This window comes from Pseudopodoces humilis, chromosome 1 (assembly GCF_049639895.1).
Source record: "Pseudopodoces humilis isolate 2021_Gansu_Grassland_sample_001 chromosome 1, ASM4963989v1, whole genome shotgun sequence".
Classification (NCBI taxonomy): Eukaryota; Metazoa; Chordata; class Aves; order Passeriformes; family Paridae; genus Pseudopodoces; species Pseudopodoces humilis.
Genome location: NC_142200.1, coordinates 122,047,547 through 122,064,106, shown reverse-complemented (window position 1 = coordinate 122,064,106; position 16,560 = coordinate 122,047,547). Strand labels below are relative to the sequence as shown.

The following is a 16,560-nucleotide window of genomic DNA, read 5'->3' as shown; positions in this document are numbered from 1 at the left end:
TAGGGCCATCCTCCAGGCAGAGGGGACATTGTGGAGCCTGTGACATCCTCACGGGACCTTACTAGACAAAGATGTCCCACGAACACTCACGTATATGGACAGGCTGTAAGCCTGCAGAAATCTGACCTTTGCCATGAGGGGTGAACCTCTTTTCCTTCCCTTTAGGCCATGAACGCTTATTGCCACTGGCTCCTGGTAAACCCTCTGTGGTGCTGAACCTGCGTGAAGTCAGCAATTCATATGAAAGCAGACCTCACATTCCTTTCAGCCTTAAGAAAGAAATACCTGTTGTGACTTTTAATTGCAGCTTTGTTTTGCCTTTTAAGTTACTTTTTTTTTTTTTAAATCTTCATAATATAAGATACAGAGGTATCTTTCTCTTCTCCAACGTTGATAAAATGCTCTCATAAGATAATTCTGATTGAATCAGGTAATCTGAGATCAGATTTAATGGGAAACAAAGCTGAATGATTCTTTCCTGACATCCTAATGTGTTTTTCAGTGCTGGGGGAACATCAAGTGTCACACAGGCATTGTAAATCATAGGTTTTGCTTGCTTACTTACTTTCTTCTTCAGTTATCCATTTAATCTTTGCTTAATTAGTTCTGAAGTGGCATCTCCTTTTTAATCTTCTAAAAATTAATTCCAAAAGAATGGAAAATATTTTCTGCAGCTTTTACTCTTCTAGTATCTAGAACGATGGAATGCTTAAATAACTAGGAAAAGACTTAAAAGTCTTGCACTGTCAGTGTTTACAGTTAGGTACCCGAGTTAACATCCTAGTGCAGTGACTGTGGTTACTCAACAAGTCTCAGCCATGTGGATTGTTCCTTTCTGTACAAGATGCAGCAGAAGTTGTCAGCAGTGGACTTCAGAAAGTTTAGCTGCATGGAGGATTGGGACTGTCCTAAGGGCTAGAGGCCAGGATATGCAACTCTTTGCACAGCTGCATTCAGATGCTTGGTGTTGACAGACTTTGAAAAGAGCAGAGCAAGGGGAGCTATTGCTTCACTGGATAGATAAATACACCATAAGGAGAAGCTACACATCTGTAGCTACAAGCAGAATTTAGTGTAAACAGCATAAGATTAAATTTTAAAAATCCCCAAAACTTGCACCATGGATACGGTGTTTTCTTCAATGCACCCAAAAGCCTGAGCAGCACATGGCTCATTAACTTTCAATGAGACTAATGTGTCTAAATTACTAGAGAGGTTTGAAAATACCTCCCTATTACTGAACACTTTTGAAATTCATACTGACTGTTTCAAGAGCTCTGATGGGAGCCATGTACTTTTGAAAATCTGATCATTTAATATGGGGAACTTTTGCTTGTTGAGCTCTTCTATTCTGTGACTATCTGTCCAGGAAAATATTCTCCTCTTTATGAGGTTACTGTAAAACTAACAAAACCACACTAAACAACATGGGTTTGGCAGGGTAGAAAGTCTTTTCAAATATTTTTTTTCTTTTATTTTTTCAAAATGCAGAAATTCTAGCAAATGGCCCTAACAGTTGCATTTTCTCCACATTTAAAATTTTATTTTTTATATGCAAGTGTTGATACAAACCAGCAAAAGCCAGTAAGTTCCAGCAAGAATTAGCTCTCTGGCCAAAGCTGCATACTTTTTAAAAATGTTGCTGTAGGTGGAATTTCTGCATTTTGTTACATATTTTGGCTTTTTGGGGAAGAAGTTCCTGGGGACATCATCATATCAAATAGGAACTGTTTTTTATCTCCTGAGTTTAGCACAATCATGGAAGAATGGGAATGTCAATCAGTATTTCTATTTATTTTGGTTTTGTGCCAGTTGAATCTTTCTTTGCAGATGGAGTTGTATGCTTAAGACTTGCATTGTGCTTAGGGATCTGAAGATCTCTCACAATATAACAATTTGAGAAGATGTTTGTAGCTTACCTTCCAAAAATTGGAAGCATACTCAATGGAAACATAGCATGGGGCTTTTTTTAATAGCAAATAGTATTTGCTAATAAAAATACCAAACTTCCTTGGATGGGAGAAGTTGTGTAATTTCACACAGGAAAAAAGAGGAGATGAAGGATTGTTTAATATTGTGATGAAAGAGAGGAAGAAGGCTGTCTCACACAGCCATGAAGATCACTCTGTAAAAACCATATTAAGTTAACCTGATTAGGCAATAGAATAACAGTGTAGGCCTTGTGTAAATGAGAATGAAAGATTCCTGAATGAGAACTCAGCAGATGTAATTTTTTAAGAAAAGAAAATTAATTAGAATATTTCCTTACAATTCTTTGTGCACTTAGTGACTCAGTAATTTACTGGAGCAGTTAAAAATCAGAAGAAAAATATCAGTGTGTGAAGGTTTTTCTCCTTTCCCCTTCTGTGCCACCAAATTTTATTTCTGTTTGCATTTTCTAGGAAAACAATCTTTTGTGATGTAACTGTATATGAAAAAGCTGGATTTCCTTTGGTTTTCATTTAAAAAAAAAGGCTTAGAGTATCTCAAACCCTCAATTACCATGTCTGCCAAAATGAAGAAGTCCAGCTCAGTGGAGAGAAGTGCTATTTTTCTCTGAATTTATGAGCAAGCACAATAAATGGGAGAGGCACTTTGTTTATTGAAGCAAGGAAAGGAGGCAAACATATGATTCTCCTAATTTTATCCCATTTTCCAGGGATGCTAAGCATTCCTGCCTCTCCAGAGTCCTTGTTTTCCTGGGTTGGTGAGCCATCTCAACAAATTTGGACTAGGTAATGTGCCCAGAAGAAGTCAGTACTTATCACAGAGAGAAGGAGAAGGTACCCTGACCTTGACTCTTCTTCCTGTTAATCACCAAGCGTTTTCAGCCTTCCCAAATTCAGTATCAATAACTTCAGAGCATGTAATTAGCAGTAGGAGGTTTTAGAAAGAGAAAAGCTTCCACTTGCAATTGCAGAGTTGTGGAGTGGAGTCAAAGCTTCTGGATTCACGTGATGAACAAGCCAAAGCAGTGTCCAGGCCCTGGGAGCCAGCAGCTCTAAGGAAATGTGGTGTGATTGTAGCTGCTGTGCAGGGCTGCTCTTGTCTCCAGTCCACCAGAGCCCTGCAGCCTCCCAAGCTGGGGCTTAGGAGGGATGTCTTGTCATTCTGATTGAGCCCAGCTTAGAGGAGATAATTATTTGAGACATACTAAAACTAAAAAATGAGTGCTAGTGTAGGCTCAATGACACTGTCAAAGAGAAAAGAACTTGTGTAGGCATGCTTTGGTATCATGAAAGCTGCCAGGGCTTGCACCAGGGCTAAACAGCAGTCAACACCAGAATAGTTCTCATGAAGACCATCATAGTCTTCCCATCAGTCAAAGGTTGTTCCTCTAATGTGTTTTATTTAACATTTACTTTTAATTGTAGAAAGCAAGTTTTTGTGAGTGGGTAAAAAAATTACTCAGTTTCCAGATTCAATGTCTTTCTCTTCTAGAAAAAATAACACTCTGTGTATATATGTCATGTTATGTTTTGCCAGTAATTATTCCATGACACTACCCACTCTTTTTCATAAGTAAACTAATTATGCAGTCTTGATCAAAATACTGGCTTAGTTCTTTTACTGACCAGTGTATAACTAAAATTGAATTATGACGTTCTGCTTCATGTGAGTGCATAAAAGTTTTCTTACACTGTGTATGTTTTCAAAAATGCTTTCTAAATTAGCATTAAGTAGTAACTTGCATAACTTTTTGATAAGCAAGTAATCAGATACTAGACACCTTTTTGAACCTAAAGAAACCGCTTTGATAAGCAAGAGGGAGCAGTCCAAAAATCTAAAGCATTTTAAGAACATAATGTCCATTGAAAATGAAGTGGAATGTTTTTAATGGGTATTTCAAAGCTTATTCACTCTGGATAAATAAATTACAAAATACTGCACATAAAATTTGAGGCTCTTTGAAGTGAGTAGAGACTGTCCTGTTTGATTTCAGGAGGACTAGGATTTTTCTTCCACAGTATCTAGAGCAGGGAGAGTTGAAAACTTTTAGAAAAGTAAACAAGAACATCTAAAAGATGGCAAAAAGAGAGAAACAGAGAAGTCAAAAGTGGAAATCACATGGTATGGGATCATCCAAAATAGAAGATACCGGTTAGTAAAGACTGCACTTCTCCAAAATCCTGCAAAACATGGTTTCACTGAAAAATCTATTCAAACCCACAACTCTAATTAAGGGGTTTAGCTGCCAAATAACATGTTGTGGCTAAAGCCAAGTGAGTATTACAGAGCCATTCATGAGCAAAGGCATAAGCTTTGTACTTTGCTTTTGATTTTCTCATGGGAAAGTAATATAAATGAGAGTGATACCTCCCTGTTGGCTTTAACTGTTAGAAATGCAAAGCATGCTGAAATTGTACATAATTCTCTTCCAAAGGAAAGGAAATAGCATTTCAATGGTTTTCCTCAGTGTCTCGTTGAGTTATGGTGGTGCACAATTATTCTTGTTAAATTACTCTACCAGATGGAAGGCTACATTGTATATTTAGCTAATTAAGTTGTAGGGGACTAGAATTATATCCCAGAGCATAAGAATCTATCTAGAAGTAAATTTATTTTAATTCAGTATAGTGGTGAAGGTGTAGTATGGATGTCCAATTAAGACTTCAAACGTGGGTTTTTAATTCTCACTTTGCTTAACATGAAGCGATACTTTCACAAAGTTGGCCTTGCCTGCAGGAGTTCAAGAAGACAAACGTGTCTTGAATGTCCAAACAACTTTGGAGCCAATTTTATCTTCATTTTTCTTCACTGGAGCTGAATTGTCTTCCTGCTTTTGAGATGAACTTGGCCAATGGTTCTCATCTGCTAGGAGAGCAAGATATAATGTGTTTCGGTTGCTTTTGTTTTCTTGGCATCCTGTTGCCTTTGGACAACTCCAGAGTACGATTCAGCAGCCTAGACCTACCCTGCTCACATTTACCAATGACACAGATGCCCTGTTAAACCGGGGGAGAAGATGATTGTGTTTCATCATGAATTTCTGAAGGTTGATGAAATACTGGACTGTACCCTGACATCAGTGAGTTACCACTGCTGGATATTTTTCTAAATTAAAATCTGTGGGATTTAAACACCCTATGAACTAGGTGAACGACTTTTATGGGGCTCGGGGAACAACACAATCATGAACGTGATTATTCTATAAAAAATAGATCATGTATCTAGGGGTCAAATGGTGACCATGGCAAAAGCCTTGAATTTTGGGGCTAGAGGATTATCTGTGGCAGTTCTTCATTGAATAGAATATTTTTTCTTGGGATTCAGTGGATTTGGGAGCAGGATTTAGACTGAGGAATGGGATTTGCTATATTTGCAGAAAGTAGTATATTGTATTCCCATTACTTCTTCCCAGCTACAGCTAGCTGGCGTAGATGGTCAGAAGAAAGGGTAAGAATTACCAGTGGAGACCTAACAAGGAGGACTGCCAGTCATGCATATCTTAATTTATTTTTTTGAATTATTACCATTCAGATGAGGGATACCCTCTATTCAAGTGCCTGTTTCATCTTCTCTTCTACACTGCCTGAGAGCTCAGATGCGAGCTGGCTCCAGAAAGTGTTATAAAGGTCTAATAAAATTACAGAATTTGATGACATGCAGAGAAGATAAAAATTAATTTTAAACTATCCTTGTTCCTTAATTCTATGGTTCAAGACAGAATAGTAGTATTTGCTTTTTAATCCCCTACTATTATTAGGAAAGGATATTTATTTTACCTGTAAGAAGATTAAAACGAACCTGACAGAGTGGTGAAATGTCATGGTTTCAGCAGTCTTGATGTAATGAGGATTCGTAAGGCCCAGTAAAACCATGGCCTCCCTGAAACTGCTGCATAACCCTGTGATGCAAATGCAAGGAGATGCTGTTTCTTTGCTAAAAACTGGAATTTATTAAAAATTCTATCAAGAGACATGTTCTTTTGCCTTATATGTTTGATGAAGAACATATATCAACAGGAAATACATCATAATGCTCAGGTATTCAAGATTTCCAATTCTGGCTAAATCCAAGCAGTAGAATAAGTAATTTCTACATCTAACTCATTAAATTGTGCCTAGAAAGATAACACTTGTTTGCATGGGTAATGAAACAAATATTTTATGTTTCATACAGATTTCAGTGAATAACTAAGAAAAGCCAGATATTTAAGGAAGCTTCAGGGACTATTTCATTTTTGAACCTGCTTTAGAAAATTAATGAAAATATGCTAATCTTGTTAAATTGGTTTCCTTAGCCTGAAGAGAGCAGAAGGGCTGCAAGATCCCCTGTAATCTAATTAGCTCTTTTACCATGTGTTTCACTAAACCTGTTTTTTTATTTAGGGAATGGATATTTACCTTAGTCTGAAAAAATAAAGCATTCTACCTGTTACAGAAGTAAAATAAAGCAAAGGACTAAAGGGTTTCACATATGACTAGCGCTCCCCATAAAGTGAATGGTTGTACAGGAAACTGTTTCAGTGTATCCTGAAAATACATTAGGTGATGCAAACCAGAAAAACAAAGCATCTCCATCCTGTACTGCTGTATCTGGTTCTCCTGCCATGGTGGGACCACCCAGCAATCAGGTCCATGTAGTTCTTAGAAGAACTTTAGAGGACACGCATAAATAGCTTTCACTCTCATTAATCTAATTTAAAACTCTTTCAGAAGTGGCATTTTAAATCGTCAGAATTGAGAAGTCATTGAACCCACAGAATTATATATAACATGTAGACTACTACCATCTTCCAGTCTGTCATCCAGTGGGAAGAATGTCCACGTGTACATTGTCCAATGTTATCTTCCATTGGGATGTGGTGATCTACAGCAAATGTCAGTCAGTCATGTATGAAGACAAAGAGGCACTGCTCATCTTGCCTATGCTTTATATAATCACGCGCAGGTGGCTGAAACACTCTGTAGCTGCCTACAGAAAAGCAGAGCAGCAATCAGAAACTTCATTCAGAGCAGAGAATAGTTACATGTTCATGAGAACCACCTGTCGTAAAGGCTGTGAGACCACCAGGTCTCTCAGAAGGATAGGCTCCTTCACAGCTCTTCACAAAGCAGCTGAGGAAGCTGGAAACAGCTTTTGTTCCTGACCTGTGTGCCTCTCCCTCTCTAGCTTTCTGCCAGGCTTTGGTTGCATCCATAGTTTTGCTGAGGAAGCCCAGATTATCTTCACATTTACCCTTTCTGGTGGTGCTTAGGGCTCTCTTGTGCATTTGATTCTGCCTACCTCAACTGAAGGGGAAACTGGGAAGTTTCTTCTTAGCCAGCAGCTTTCAGACCAGTTTCTTAGGAACCTAAGATATGCCTGTTCTGGTTGGTTTTGTTGCAGTATTAATGTGGGATTTGACCTTCCCTTTGGTCTCCAGGTCCTGCCATAGCATAAGCAGGCAGGCTGCTTTATTATTTATAACCAGGGTGACTGGGAGCCCACAGCACCCAGGAACCTGTTCAGCTATGCAGCAGACCTGACAAAATGAGGATCTCTTCACAGTGTGGTATTTTTCCAATTCTTCCTCTGCTCCTTCAGGATAAATCACAACAGAAATCTCCAAGCTATCTCATTATCCACATACAGTATCTTGAAAATATTTAATTGCCAGAGTGCTAGAAAGAAACTTGACAAAGGGTAAACCAGTGGTATGCTGGTAATATCCCCATTGTGTTAACCAGTGCCATCTTAGTGTTTGTTTTGCAGTTCTGATGGCCTGTATCCATGCATCCTCATTTTGTGCTGTAACTTTAGGCTATCTTTGGCATGGAGGGTTATGGTGATGTGTTGTACAGCACAAAATCTTTGTCAGTACATGAGTTTTTAATACAGTAGGATTTTAAAAAAGGCAACCCTCTGTGGTGTGAATAAACAGATTTCTTGACTATGTATTCAATTACTGATACTTATTATATACGAGCCAGAAAAAAATCAAACTCCTGCATGCAGTATGGTGCAGAATATATTCAAATCAGTATCACATATGACTCTTCATGATTTAAAAAAAAAACTATAGCTAAAGAAACAGAGAATACCTGTGAAGATTTGCTTTAAGATCTTGAAATTTTTGGTTTTTAATTGTTTCTGGTGACCTAATTATGTTAGGGAAGTTCAGGTTGCTGTTTTAAAAAGGATCTTAGTGGTAACAGTTGATGCCTGGGCAATGGTGAACAGTTTATCTTTCTTGAGTAGGATGTCAGTTTTGCCACTGTTGCTCATGTTGGTGTTGGAATCTTTTTAGCCAAATTCAGCATCATTTACCTCGACTGCCCCACAGCTTTTCTAAGCCAGCCTGCTTGTGAGGAAAAGGAAATGCTTTCACTTTAGAGCCTTTTGGAATCTGGACAAAAGCTCACTTTCTGTTCTTTAGGCTTCCTATATATGGCTTTAGCCTCAAGATGAGGACCTGCTTGCTATGCACCCTCTACCATCCCCCATTTCCTGCCTGGCTTCATTAAATGCTGATTTGAAGTTGGCACACACTCTTCTGATACAAAAGTACTACTGTGTTCCAGGAACCATCAGAAAGTAGTGCATTATTGTCTTTTACATTCTCTTCATATATGTCTTCTCCCCATGCGTAAAAAGGATTTTCATTCCTTCTTCTTAAATATCTCTGTATGTTTAATAAAAAGAAACAGTGAGGCAAAGCCCTGGCAAGAAAACCTCAGCTCATTTGGGAGCAATCTGGCCCCAGGCTATATTCTTGTATGCTAGTATCTGCTAATTGCTAATATTAAGCAAAGTGGAGTACAGGACGTAATGACTTCACTAAATCATTTTCCTGTCTCTTGTGCTTGTGTTTGAGCACCATGTTCCTTAGGAGAGACTACCTTTTTTTCACCTGATCAATGATAACTCATCTGATGAAATGAATGAGTACCTACATAGAAGCCTGTATATTTTCCATTTTTGACATTACAGTTACTTTATTTTTTTTTTCCTTCATGAAGCCACCATAAAATATGAGAAAATTAATTTAAACACTGTTTTCCTCCTTAACCTACAGCCAAAGTTCTTAGTTCTGTAGACACAATTACAAGTCATGGCAAAATGTTAGGTAACCAATCTTTTGATTGCCTGTGATATCTTCTGCTCTTATTTAAACTAATCCTTTCTGTCTTTGGTATCTATTTCCCACTTAGAATCATTTAAAGAGTAATACGAGTGCATAATTACCAGCACTAAAAAGAGAATAAGCCATGTAATAGCAATACAGCTGAACAAGCCATATTACTGCAGCATCTCATTATTACAAATTATGCTACATCTACATGAACAAAGTCATTTTCAGACTAGTCTTTCCTGAAATCCTCTGAAGTGGATCACTCAAATCAGCTGATTCCTGTTGAGAACAATGACATGGGCTTTGATGGCCTTCAGAGAAAATAGCTGTGTCTTTTTGTTTTCTTTGCAACAAAACTCTTTCAAATAATATATGTTCACTTTCTCCAAGTGGCAATTGATTATTACTTGTTCCAAAGTGCTAAATATAATAGAAGTGCAAAGATTTGTGGAGCAAAGAGGTTAGCTAAACAGAGACCAACTAAACTGATAGTAGCTGTATACTGTTTCTTACTAAGATTTTAGATTCACAGCCCAACCAACCAGACTTCTGCCATGAAAATTTGCCATCCTGTGTTCCTTGTCCTCATGGTGGCATTCCTGGCCGTGTGCTCTTGTTTTTCTTTTGTCTGTGGCATTTGGTCTCCAAGATTCAGTCCACTGTACTTGAAGTCATCAAACCCAGCGAAACCCACACCATTCCACACCTCCAGCATTTAGAGAGGCTTCTTTTCCTCAGGAGGGCGAGGTACAGGATGTCTTCTGTATGGGGTAGAATTTAGTTTTGAGTTCTGGACTCCAGTGGGATGGTTAGTGTATAGAAAGTTAGCCATGTTCATTAGTTTTCTTGCTGTGACTGTGTCTTGGTTTATGGTTGAATCACCATATAGATTCCATGATGATCTTTTCAATAATGTTCTGATATTACTGTAGAAAAAATGTTACTTCTTAGGGGCTTGTATTTGCTTAAGAAAGCTACTCTGCAGCAATTTGGGGAGTAAATCTTTAGCCTCAAAAGTTATTTGGCATTGACTCCCCATGTGACGGTTTTTCCCATGGAGAATGCCTTTGTGTGATGAACACAGTCAGCCATGGCAATGAACTAATTAAGCTGAGTAAAGGAGCAAATAATGTGCAGTAAAAATACTTACAGGGTGGCTAATGCAAAACAGTTATTTTGAACATTACCCCTCTGTAGAACCACTTCTAAAAGCCACTAGTTAAAGTATTGAGCCAAATACTCATTTGAAACATAAGGCAAATTAGTTATAATAATTCTGGGCCATTTGCTAAGACTTTCTGAGTGTCTTGCAGATACTAAGGAAACAGTCTAATTTAAAAAAAAAAAAAAAAGGTTTGAAGAATTTATTTTCACTTTTTGCTAATACTCACATTTCAGAGTTTAAAGGACTAAAACTGGTTCTATATGATCTTACATATGTACTTTGAGGCAGAGTGTATGTGTGTGTATATATGTTTGTAATTGCAGTCCACAGCTCCGTATTTGAAGCTTAAAAATACTTAATTTTGCCTTTTTAACTGTCAGAAGAGAGCAGATAATTATAGATGTCTTATTACTGCCCTCATGTAGGAGTGCACTGAAGCACATAGGGGTGCTGTTGTGATCCATACCTCTTTGCAGTGAACAGTAATTCTGCCCCAGCCTTGGAGGACCAGGATTGTTCAGTGACCTCTACAGTCACACACCAAGCCAGTGCCTCAGCCACTGCTGGGAATCAAGAAACCATTGTTGGGTTCTGCATTTTTTTCATTGGACCAGACACCTTCAAATTGTTTAGATCTCTATGTTTCATTGACTGAAACCAGAATTCTTTTTGCTAGTCACTGAGTCCTAGTAAGTACCATGTTAGGATCTGGCAGTGTCTCCGGGAGAAAACTCAGGGAAGCCAGAATTTGAAGGAAACACTCTTCAAATATTGGCTTTGATTTGTATTGTGAGGTTTGTTTTATAATTTTAAAACCAATTTCTCTATGCCATTTCATATTCAAATTAATTATTTCCACTTTTATTGCTGTTTTTCATGCATCTTCTTGGATGGCTCATAATTTCATACATTGACTTAAAAGTTTATTTTCTGTGCTTATATGATGGAGTCAGATGCAGAAAATTATGGGAATTTGTTAGAAATAGAAAGGGAATTGCTGTGATTGAGCATGAAACATTTACATAGAAGTGGAGAATTTCTCCAGTGAGTGTTGCAGAGGATTTGTATCATGTTCATCTGTCATGGATGCACAAACAGAATATGTACAGACATGTTCTCCTAATTTTAAAGAGTACAGAATAGTAGAAATGGAAAAATATGTAAGTGCAAAAGGAGTGAGCACCTTTTCTTTTAAATGTCATCACACCTGGTAAGATCTGTGGTTATAGCATGTAGTGTAATCAGAGCCCACTATTATATTTTATATTTTCAGTTTCATTGCAAATGATATCTCAGATAGTAAACAAGTCTGTACTGTATTGTTAGAACCATTCATCTTAACAGTGGTAGCAGGTGATAAAAATAAATTTCTAGTTAATATGTTTATTATTAAAGATTTCCAGTGTTGTGCTAGCCTGTGTATCTTGGTCTGAAATGTATGTAAGGCACAGGGTCTTCTGAGGGCAGCCCTGGCCACGTGCAGTGTGGTACATGACAAAAGTCAGCGTGTGATAACAGGTACTGCTGGTCACAGCAACTCTGCAGTGAGGAGCAGCCCCTTTGCCCTCCAGTGACCATTTCTAGCCTCCCCTTCACTGAGGGAACAGGTGGGACAGAAGGAAAAATGATGTGCAATGTGACATGATGGGCAGAGACTAGAATTCAAAATGTAGGATTGAGTTCCTGCCCCAAAGTGACAAACAGTGTATTTCTGAATTGAGTGAAGATACCATATATTTTGCTTTTCTGCTAACTCTTGCTCCTTCTTTGCATCTGGGTTTAAGTCTGTGCATAGGAAAGAGAGCTGATCCCAGTTTCTAGCTCTCTCTATTTTGAGATATTGCTTAGCCAATCCTCAGTTCCAGGAAGGGAAATACAAACAAATTCTACTCCACAATTATCTTTGACTAGCTCTTAGCAGTCTGTTTGATACAGGGTTTACTTGAAGAACAAATAAATGACTACATGAAATATTTTATCATGCTAAAAATACTACAAAATATAAAGCACAGCAGAGCTGACCTTCATGTGAAAAGACTGTGTCTATTAAGGAAACAAAGGTGGAACTTGCCCAAGGTGCATTATATATAATCCTAGGTTTTCTGGGAATCAACCCTACTTCTTCATTTTCAGAGCATATATTTTTCTCTGTAAGTGTTCTTAGGACACTGTCATAAATCTAGTTGTTTGGTGTGTTACTCAGAAAACATTAAAGTTCTGGACCTAAAATCACTGACCAAGAAATGTTCTGCCAGCAAGGCTTGTCGTAATTTATATTTCTCAGAGAAATCAAAAGGCACCAGTGGAGGCTAATCTCTGTTTCTGCAATTAGACCTTAATCCATTTAGTGTTCCAGGTTCCAAGACATGTTTTCCAAGTTTCCACCTACAAGAGAGATAAAAGTAATGTAAATTTAATTTGCATTCATTTATTATTAATACTTACGGTAGTAACAGTAATTAATGGGTAACTTCAAAGTTGCAAAGGAATGAAAAAAATACTGGGATCTGAAGTACTTCAGCTCTCTTCAACTCTTTCCTAGCTTCCAATCTAAAATGAAGTTGTATGAGGAGCAACAGGATGACTGAGAAGGTTGGGCAGTAAAATCTCTGCCTCCATGCCCTCCTTGGATCAGATGAGGTGCTACAGTGTCAGTGTCTGACACAAGCCAGGAATTGGATTTGTAGTCACATATTTTCTTCTCTCCATTTCCAGCTTCAGAGCCCAATTTGAAGGTACGTTCAAGATTAAAACAAAAGGTGACAGAAAGAAGAAGCAGTCCATTACTCAGGAGGAAGGATGGAAATGTCAGTTCATTCAAGAAGCGTCTTTTTGAGGTGACAGGTAATGAAGAATGGGGAAATTCTGTTGCCACAGCTCACAGAATAGTGGTGGTACTTCAGAATTGAAACTGTTTACTAAACAAAATGAGCATTTGCAGTATTTGGCCTCATCCTGACGATTCTTGCTTCGATTTTGCATTGATATTTAGTAGATTAGTGGCTTTTTAAAGTGATTGGGCCATACCTTTATGCAATCAATTGTTACTAGTCTATCCAACATATATCTGAATCCACTTGATATATCAGAATTATGTCACACCAAGATGGAATTAAAATACAGCTTGAACAAACACATTGATGTCCCTGTATGTGCAGTTCTTGTGACAACTTTACACAGGATGTCATGTGTGGAAGTGGAACAGAAATGTGAATGTAAGCATGAAAGTTACTAAGCAAAGTAGTGGTTTTATAATATATAAGTAGTCCTTATAAATTATTTCCAAATTATAATTTTTCTACAGCTAACTTGTAAATTCTGTTTGCTGAAGCCTCTATGAGACTTTAATATCCACTTCCTTAGTTTTAGCTGATTTCTTTTCAGTTTGCATACTTACAAGAAGTTTATAACGTGAAATTTTTATCACTGGAGGTTTTTTCCTGATTCATTGAAACATGAAAATAGCTGTCTTCTTTTCCTGGCTCTGACAATAACTTGGAGCCTTTCAGATTGCTGTTATAATTATTAGTATTGACTATATGACAGTTTAGGCCTTTCATAACCCTGGTTAAACATTGTTGCCTGAAGTCTTTTTCCCCTTGCTTTTTAGTCTCTGAATTGAAAATATCTCTTTATTTAAACACCTATTTGTACAAAAAGGTGCTATTTTAATTTTTAAGAAATGAGAAAAAAAATTATTAAGTTTGTGTGTCTCCACTTCTCTGGTACCTATTGAAGATACAATGCAAGAACTTCTACATGGCCAGTTTGTATAGCTGGGTATGGAGTCACTTCAGTAAATCAAAGAGTAAGAGATCCAAGTAACAGCTCGGAAGACTCCTGTGATGTCAGTCAAAGTGAAAACATATTTTTGCATATGTTTGTAGAGCATAAAGAGTGCTCTAAAGCATAAAGAGTGGATAAGCAAAGAAATAGCTATAGAATATTAGGTGAATATAGCTATAGAATATTAGGTGCCACATATATGTATATATATTATATAGAATATAGAAATAGCTATAGAATATTAGGTGCCACATTTAGATATTAATTAATTTGAGTGCTTTAATTTGAAAGCTATTCCTTGAAAGAGGGTTACCTCCGTTAGTGGCTTTCTCTTCTTTCTTTAACCTTCTTAACTGTTTCCATTCCATAAATATAATTTGTATCAGTGTAGAATTAGAATAATTCAATACAGCAACATACAATGAGGTCATCCCCTCCCCCTTTCTTAGACAGAACTTGTGACATTTTAAATCAAGATAGCACGCAGCCTTTCAAATCCTATTTTAATGGCTTTACATACTGTAAATATTCCTTCATATTTGTGCCAAAGATGTAGTGAAGGTGTATATTTTGCCATTGGTACTTGTGTATATAATGATTTGTCCACAATGGACTCATCCCCTTCCTAGAAGGAGTGGCAGTAGGCCTCATCTCTTCCAGAGCCAGGGCTCTGTACAATTAAAAAGGAAAGAGTTTCTTTTCTTTACTCATTACAAACTCTGTGTCTGCCTGATACTGAGTATCATAACTATCTTTCTGAGAAAAATAAATACTAAATTCTTCTTATGTGACACAGACAGATCAGAAGGGGAAAGATCAAGAGTATCTTTCCTTGTTAGTTGTTGAAAGAAAACCAAAGAAGTGGAAGATGAATCAAGAGCTTTTAATGTAAGTAAATAGTGTAACCAACAGATATTTTTCAACAGCAAAAAAGCCCCATGTTATAAAGATTCTATAAATAATCAAGATTATTAATTGCCTTCCAGAGTGAAATTCATGTATGTTTAATCTGTTTTTCAGAATCCTCAGTCAGTAGCAGCTCCCCTGGATCAGGTCCCAGTTCCCCAAGCAATGGTCCGACCAGCAGTACAACAGAAAATGAAACCTCCGTTTTGCCATCTAATATTCAAGCTGAGGTAAGACTCATTATTGTGTATATAATTGCTCAGGTTTCTAAACTGAATAGGATGGGAAATTTGATTTGATCATACTTACAAGCAGAATAATTGGGATACCAGGACGCTACAGGCTGACATCACAGTATGTTATATATGTGATATATCTTTATGTATGAGATACATGCTCAGAAGATTCTATGATTACAAAATTTCAGGGAAAAACAGCAGTAGTGCTACTGGAAGAGTGGAGGGAGCTGTGGAAGGAACTTGGTTATAGAATATTTCCTTCTGGGGTGACCTGAAGGAGGCGGTCAGTGCTGAATGCTGATGAAGAATTCCTGCATACAAAACAGTGGTGTCAGCATTGGTGATCCTAACACATGAGAGCACCTAACACATAAGGTGGTCCCAGGTACAGATGTATGCTGAAGTAGATTTCTTTAATCATAGTATTGAAGTTAGGTGACTAAATCCTTGTCACATCTCCCTTTTATTTTACTGTATCTGTTTCCTTGTCAGGGCAGTGCTTAATGCCGTAAATGTCATGCCAGAATTCTTGAATACTTGTTTTGTAAAGTGAGATTGTAAACGGAAGGAATCTGAACTACTCCTTATTCTGTTTCATACATACGTGCCTATAACAGCAGGAATGCAGATGGTAAATCAGTTGTGATAAACCTCATTTAGCACAGATGACATGCCCAAGTCATGCTTTCCATGGCAATATTGTAAAGGGACAGTAAACTAATTCAACTAAGAGAGGCTCAAATTCAACAATATTGTAGTCGATACTTACTGCATTTCCTGCATTGGTGGCAAAGTTCCCTATTTATTGTTGTTTTATGCTTTTTATTTTAGAAAAATTGCATAAGAAAATGTGAATTAACAGAGTTTTAGTTAATGGAGCTATTTCTCCAGGTCAGTGGCAGGACATTCACCTAAAAAAAAAACCCTGGAATGGGCAGTTCAACCTCCAGCAGTGACTTTTCCCCATAATGAATTAATTGTGTGTGTGAACTATGATCCAGGGGGCAGGTGGGTGACCTCTGCACACTGATTAGTAGCCTCTCTCTGGCCCGTAACCAAAAAGAAAAAAAAATTGCATTGATGGCTAACATGTGGTCTTGTCTCATAGCCCCCCATATGTGATTGCAAAGAAATTTAAATGATGCAGAGTAAGATCCATCATTAGGATTAGATCAGATCCTAGTTCAGTGGAATTAAGTTGTGTATTTTACTACTGGGAATGTTTTAGATAGAAGTTGGTAATATGTAGGTGTTATTATGTGCTGTATTAAACAGGAAATCTTATCCAATTGGATCTTTTGACTTGAGGATTCTACAAAATGGAAGGGCATTTATGTCTCAGACTGATACATGGTGCTCATGGCTTTGCGTATTACAGTTTCTGGACACTTGTACCATCAGAAATA

The 16,560-nt window shown here is 37.5% G+C and overlaps 1 protein-coding gene and 1 long non-coding RNA gene across 17 annotated transcripts in view; one reads left to right on the top strand and one right to left on the bottom strand.

Moving 5' to 3' along the window:
* HDAC9 (histone deacetylase 9) overlaps positions 1-16,560 on the top strand; it is a 457,947-nt gene that overhangs the window by 237,476 nt on the left and 203,911 nt on the right. For all 16 annotated transcript variants that reach the window (XM_088065227.1, XM_088064938.1, XM_088065152.1 and 13 more), the window contains 2 exons: positions 12,939-13,067; positions 15,030-15,145. In XM_088065227.1, the coding sequence (XP_087921353.1) occupies positions 12,939-13,067; positions 15,030-15,145 (245 nt within the window). The remainder of the gene's footprint in view (positions 1-12,938; positions 13,068-15,029; positions 15,146-16,560) is intronic.
* LOC148185217 (uncharacterized) lies at positions 4,036-6,838 on the bottom strand. Its single transcript, XR_015774350.1, has 3 exons — positions 6,734-6,838; positions 5,749-5,848; positions 4,036-4,812 (listed from the first exon to the last, which is right to left on the bottom strand). It is a non-coding gene; the product is annotated as an uncharacterized LOC148185217 (long non-coding RNA).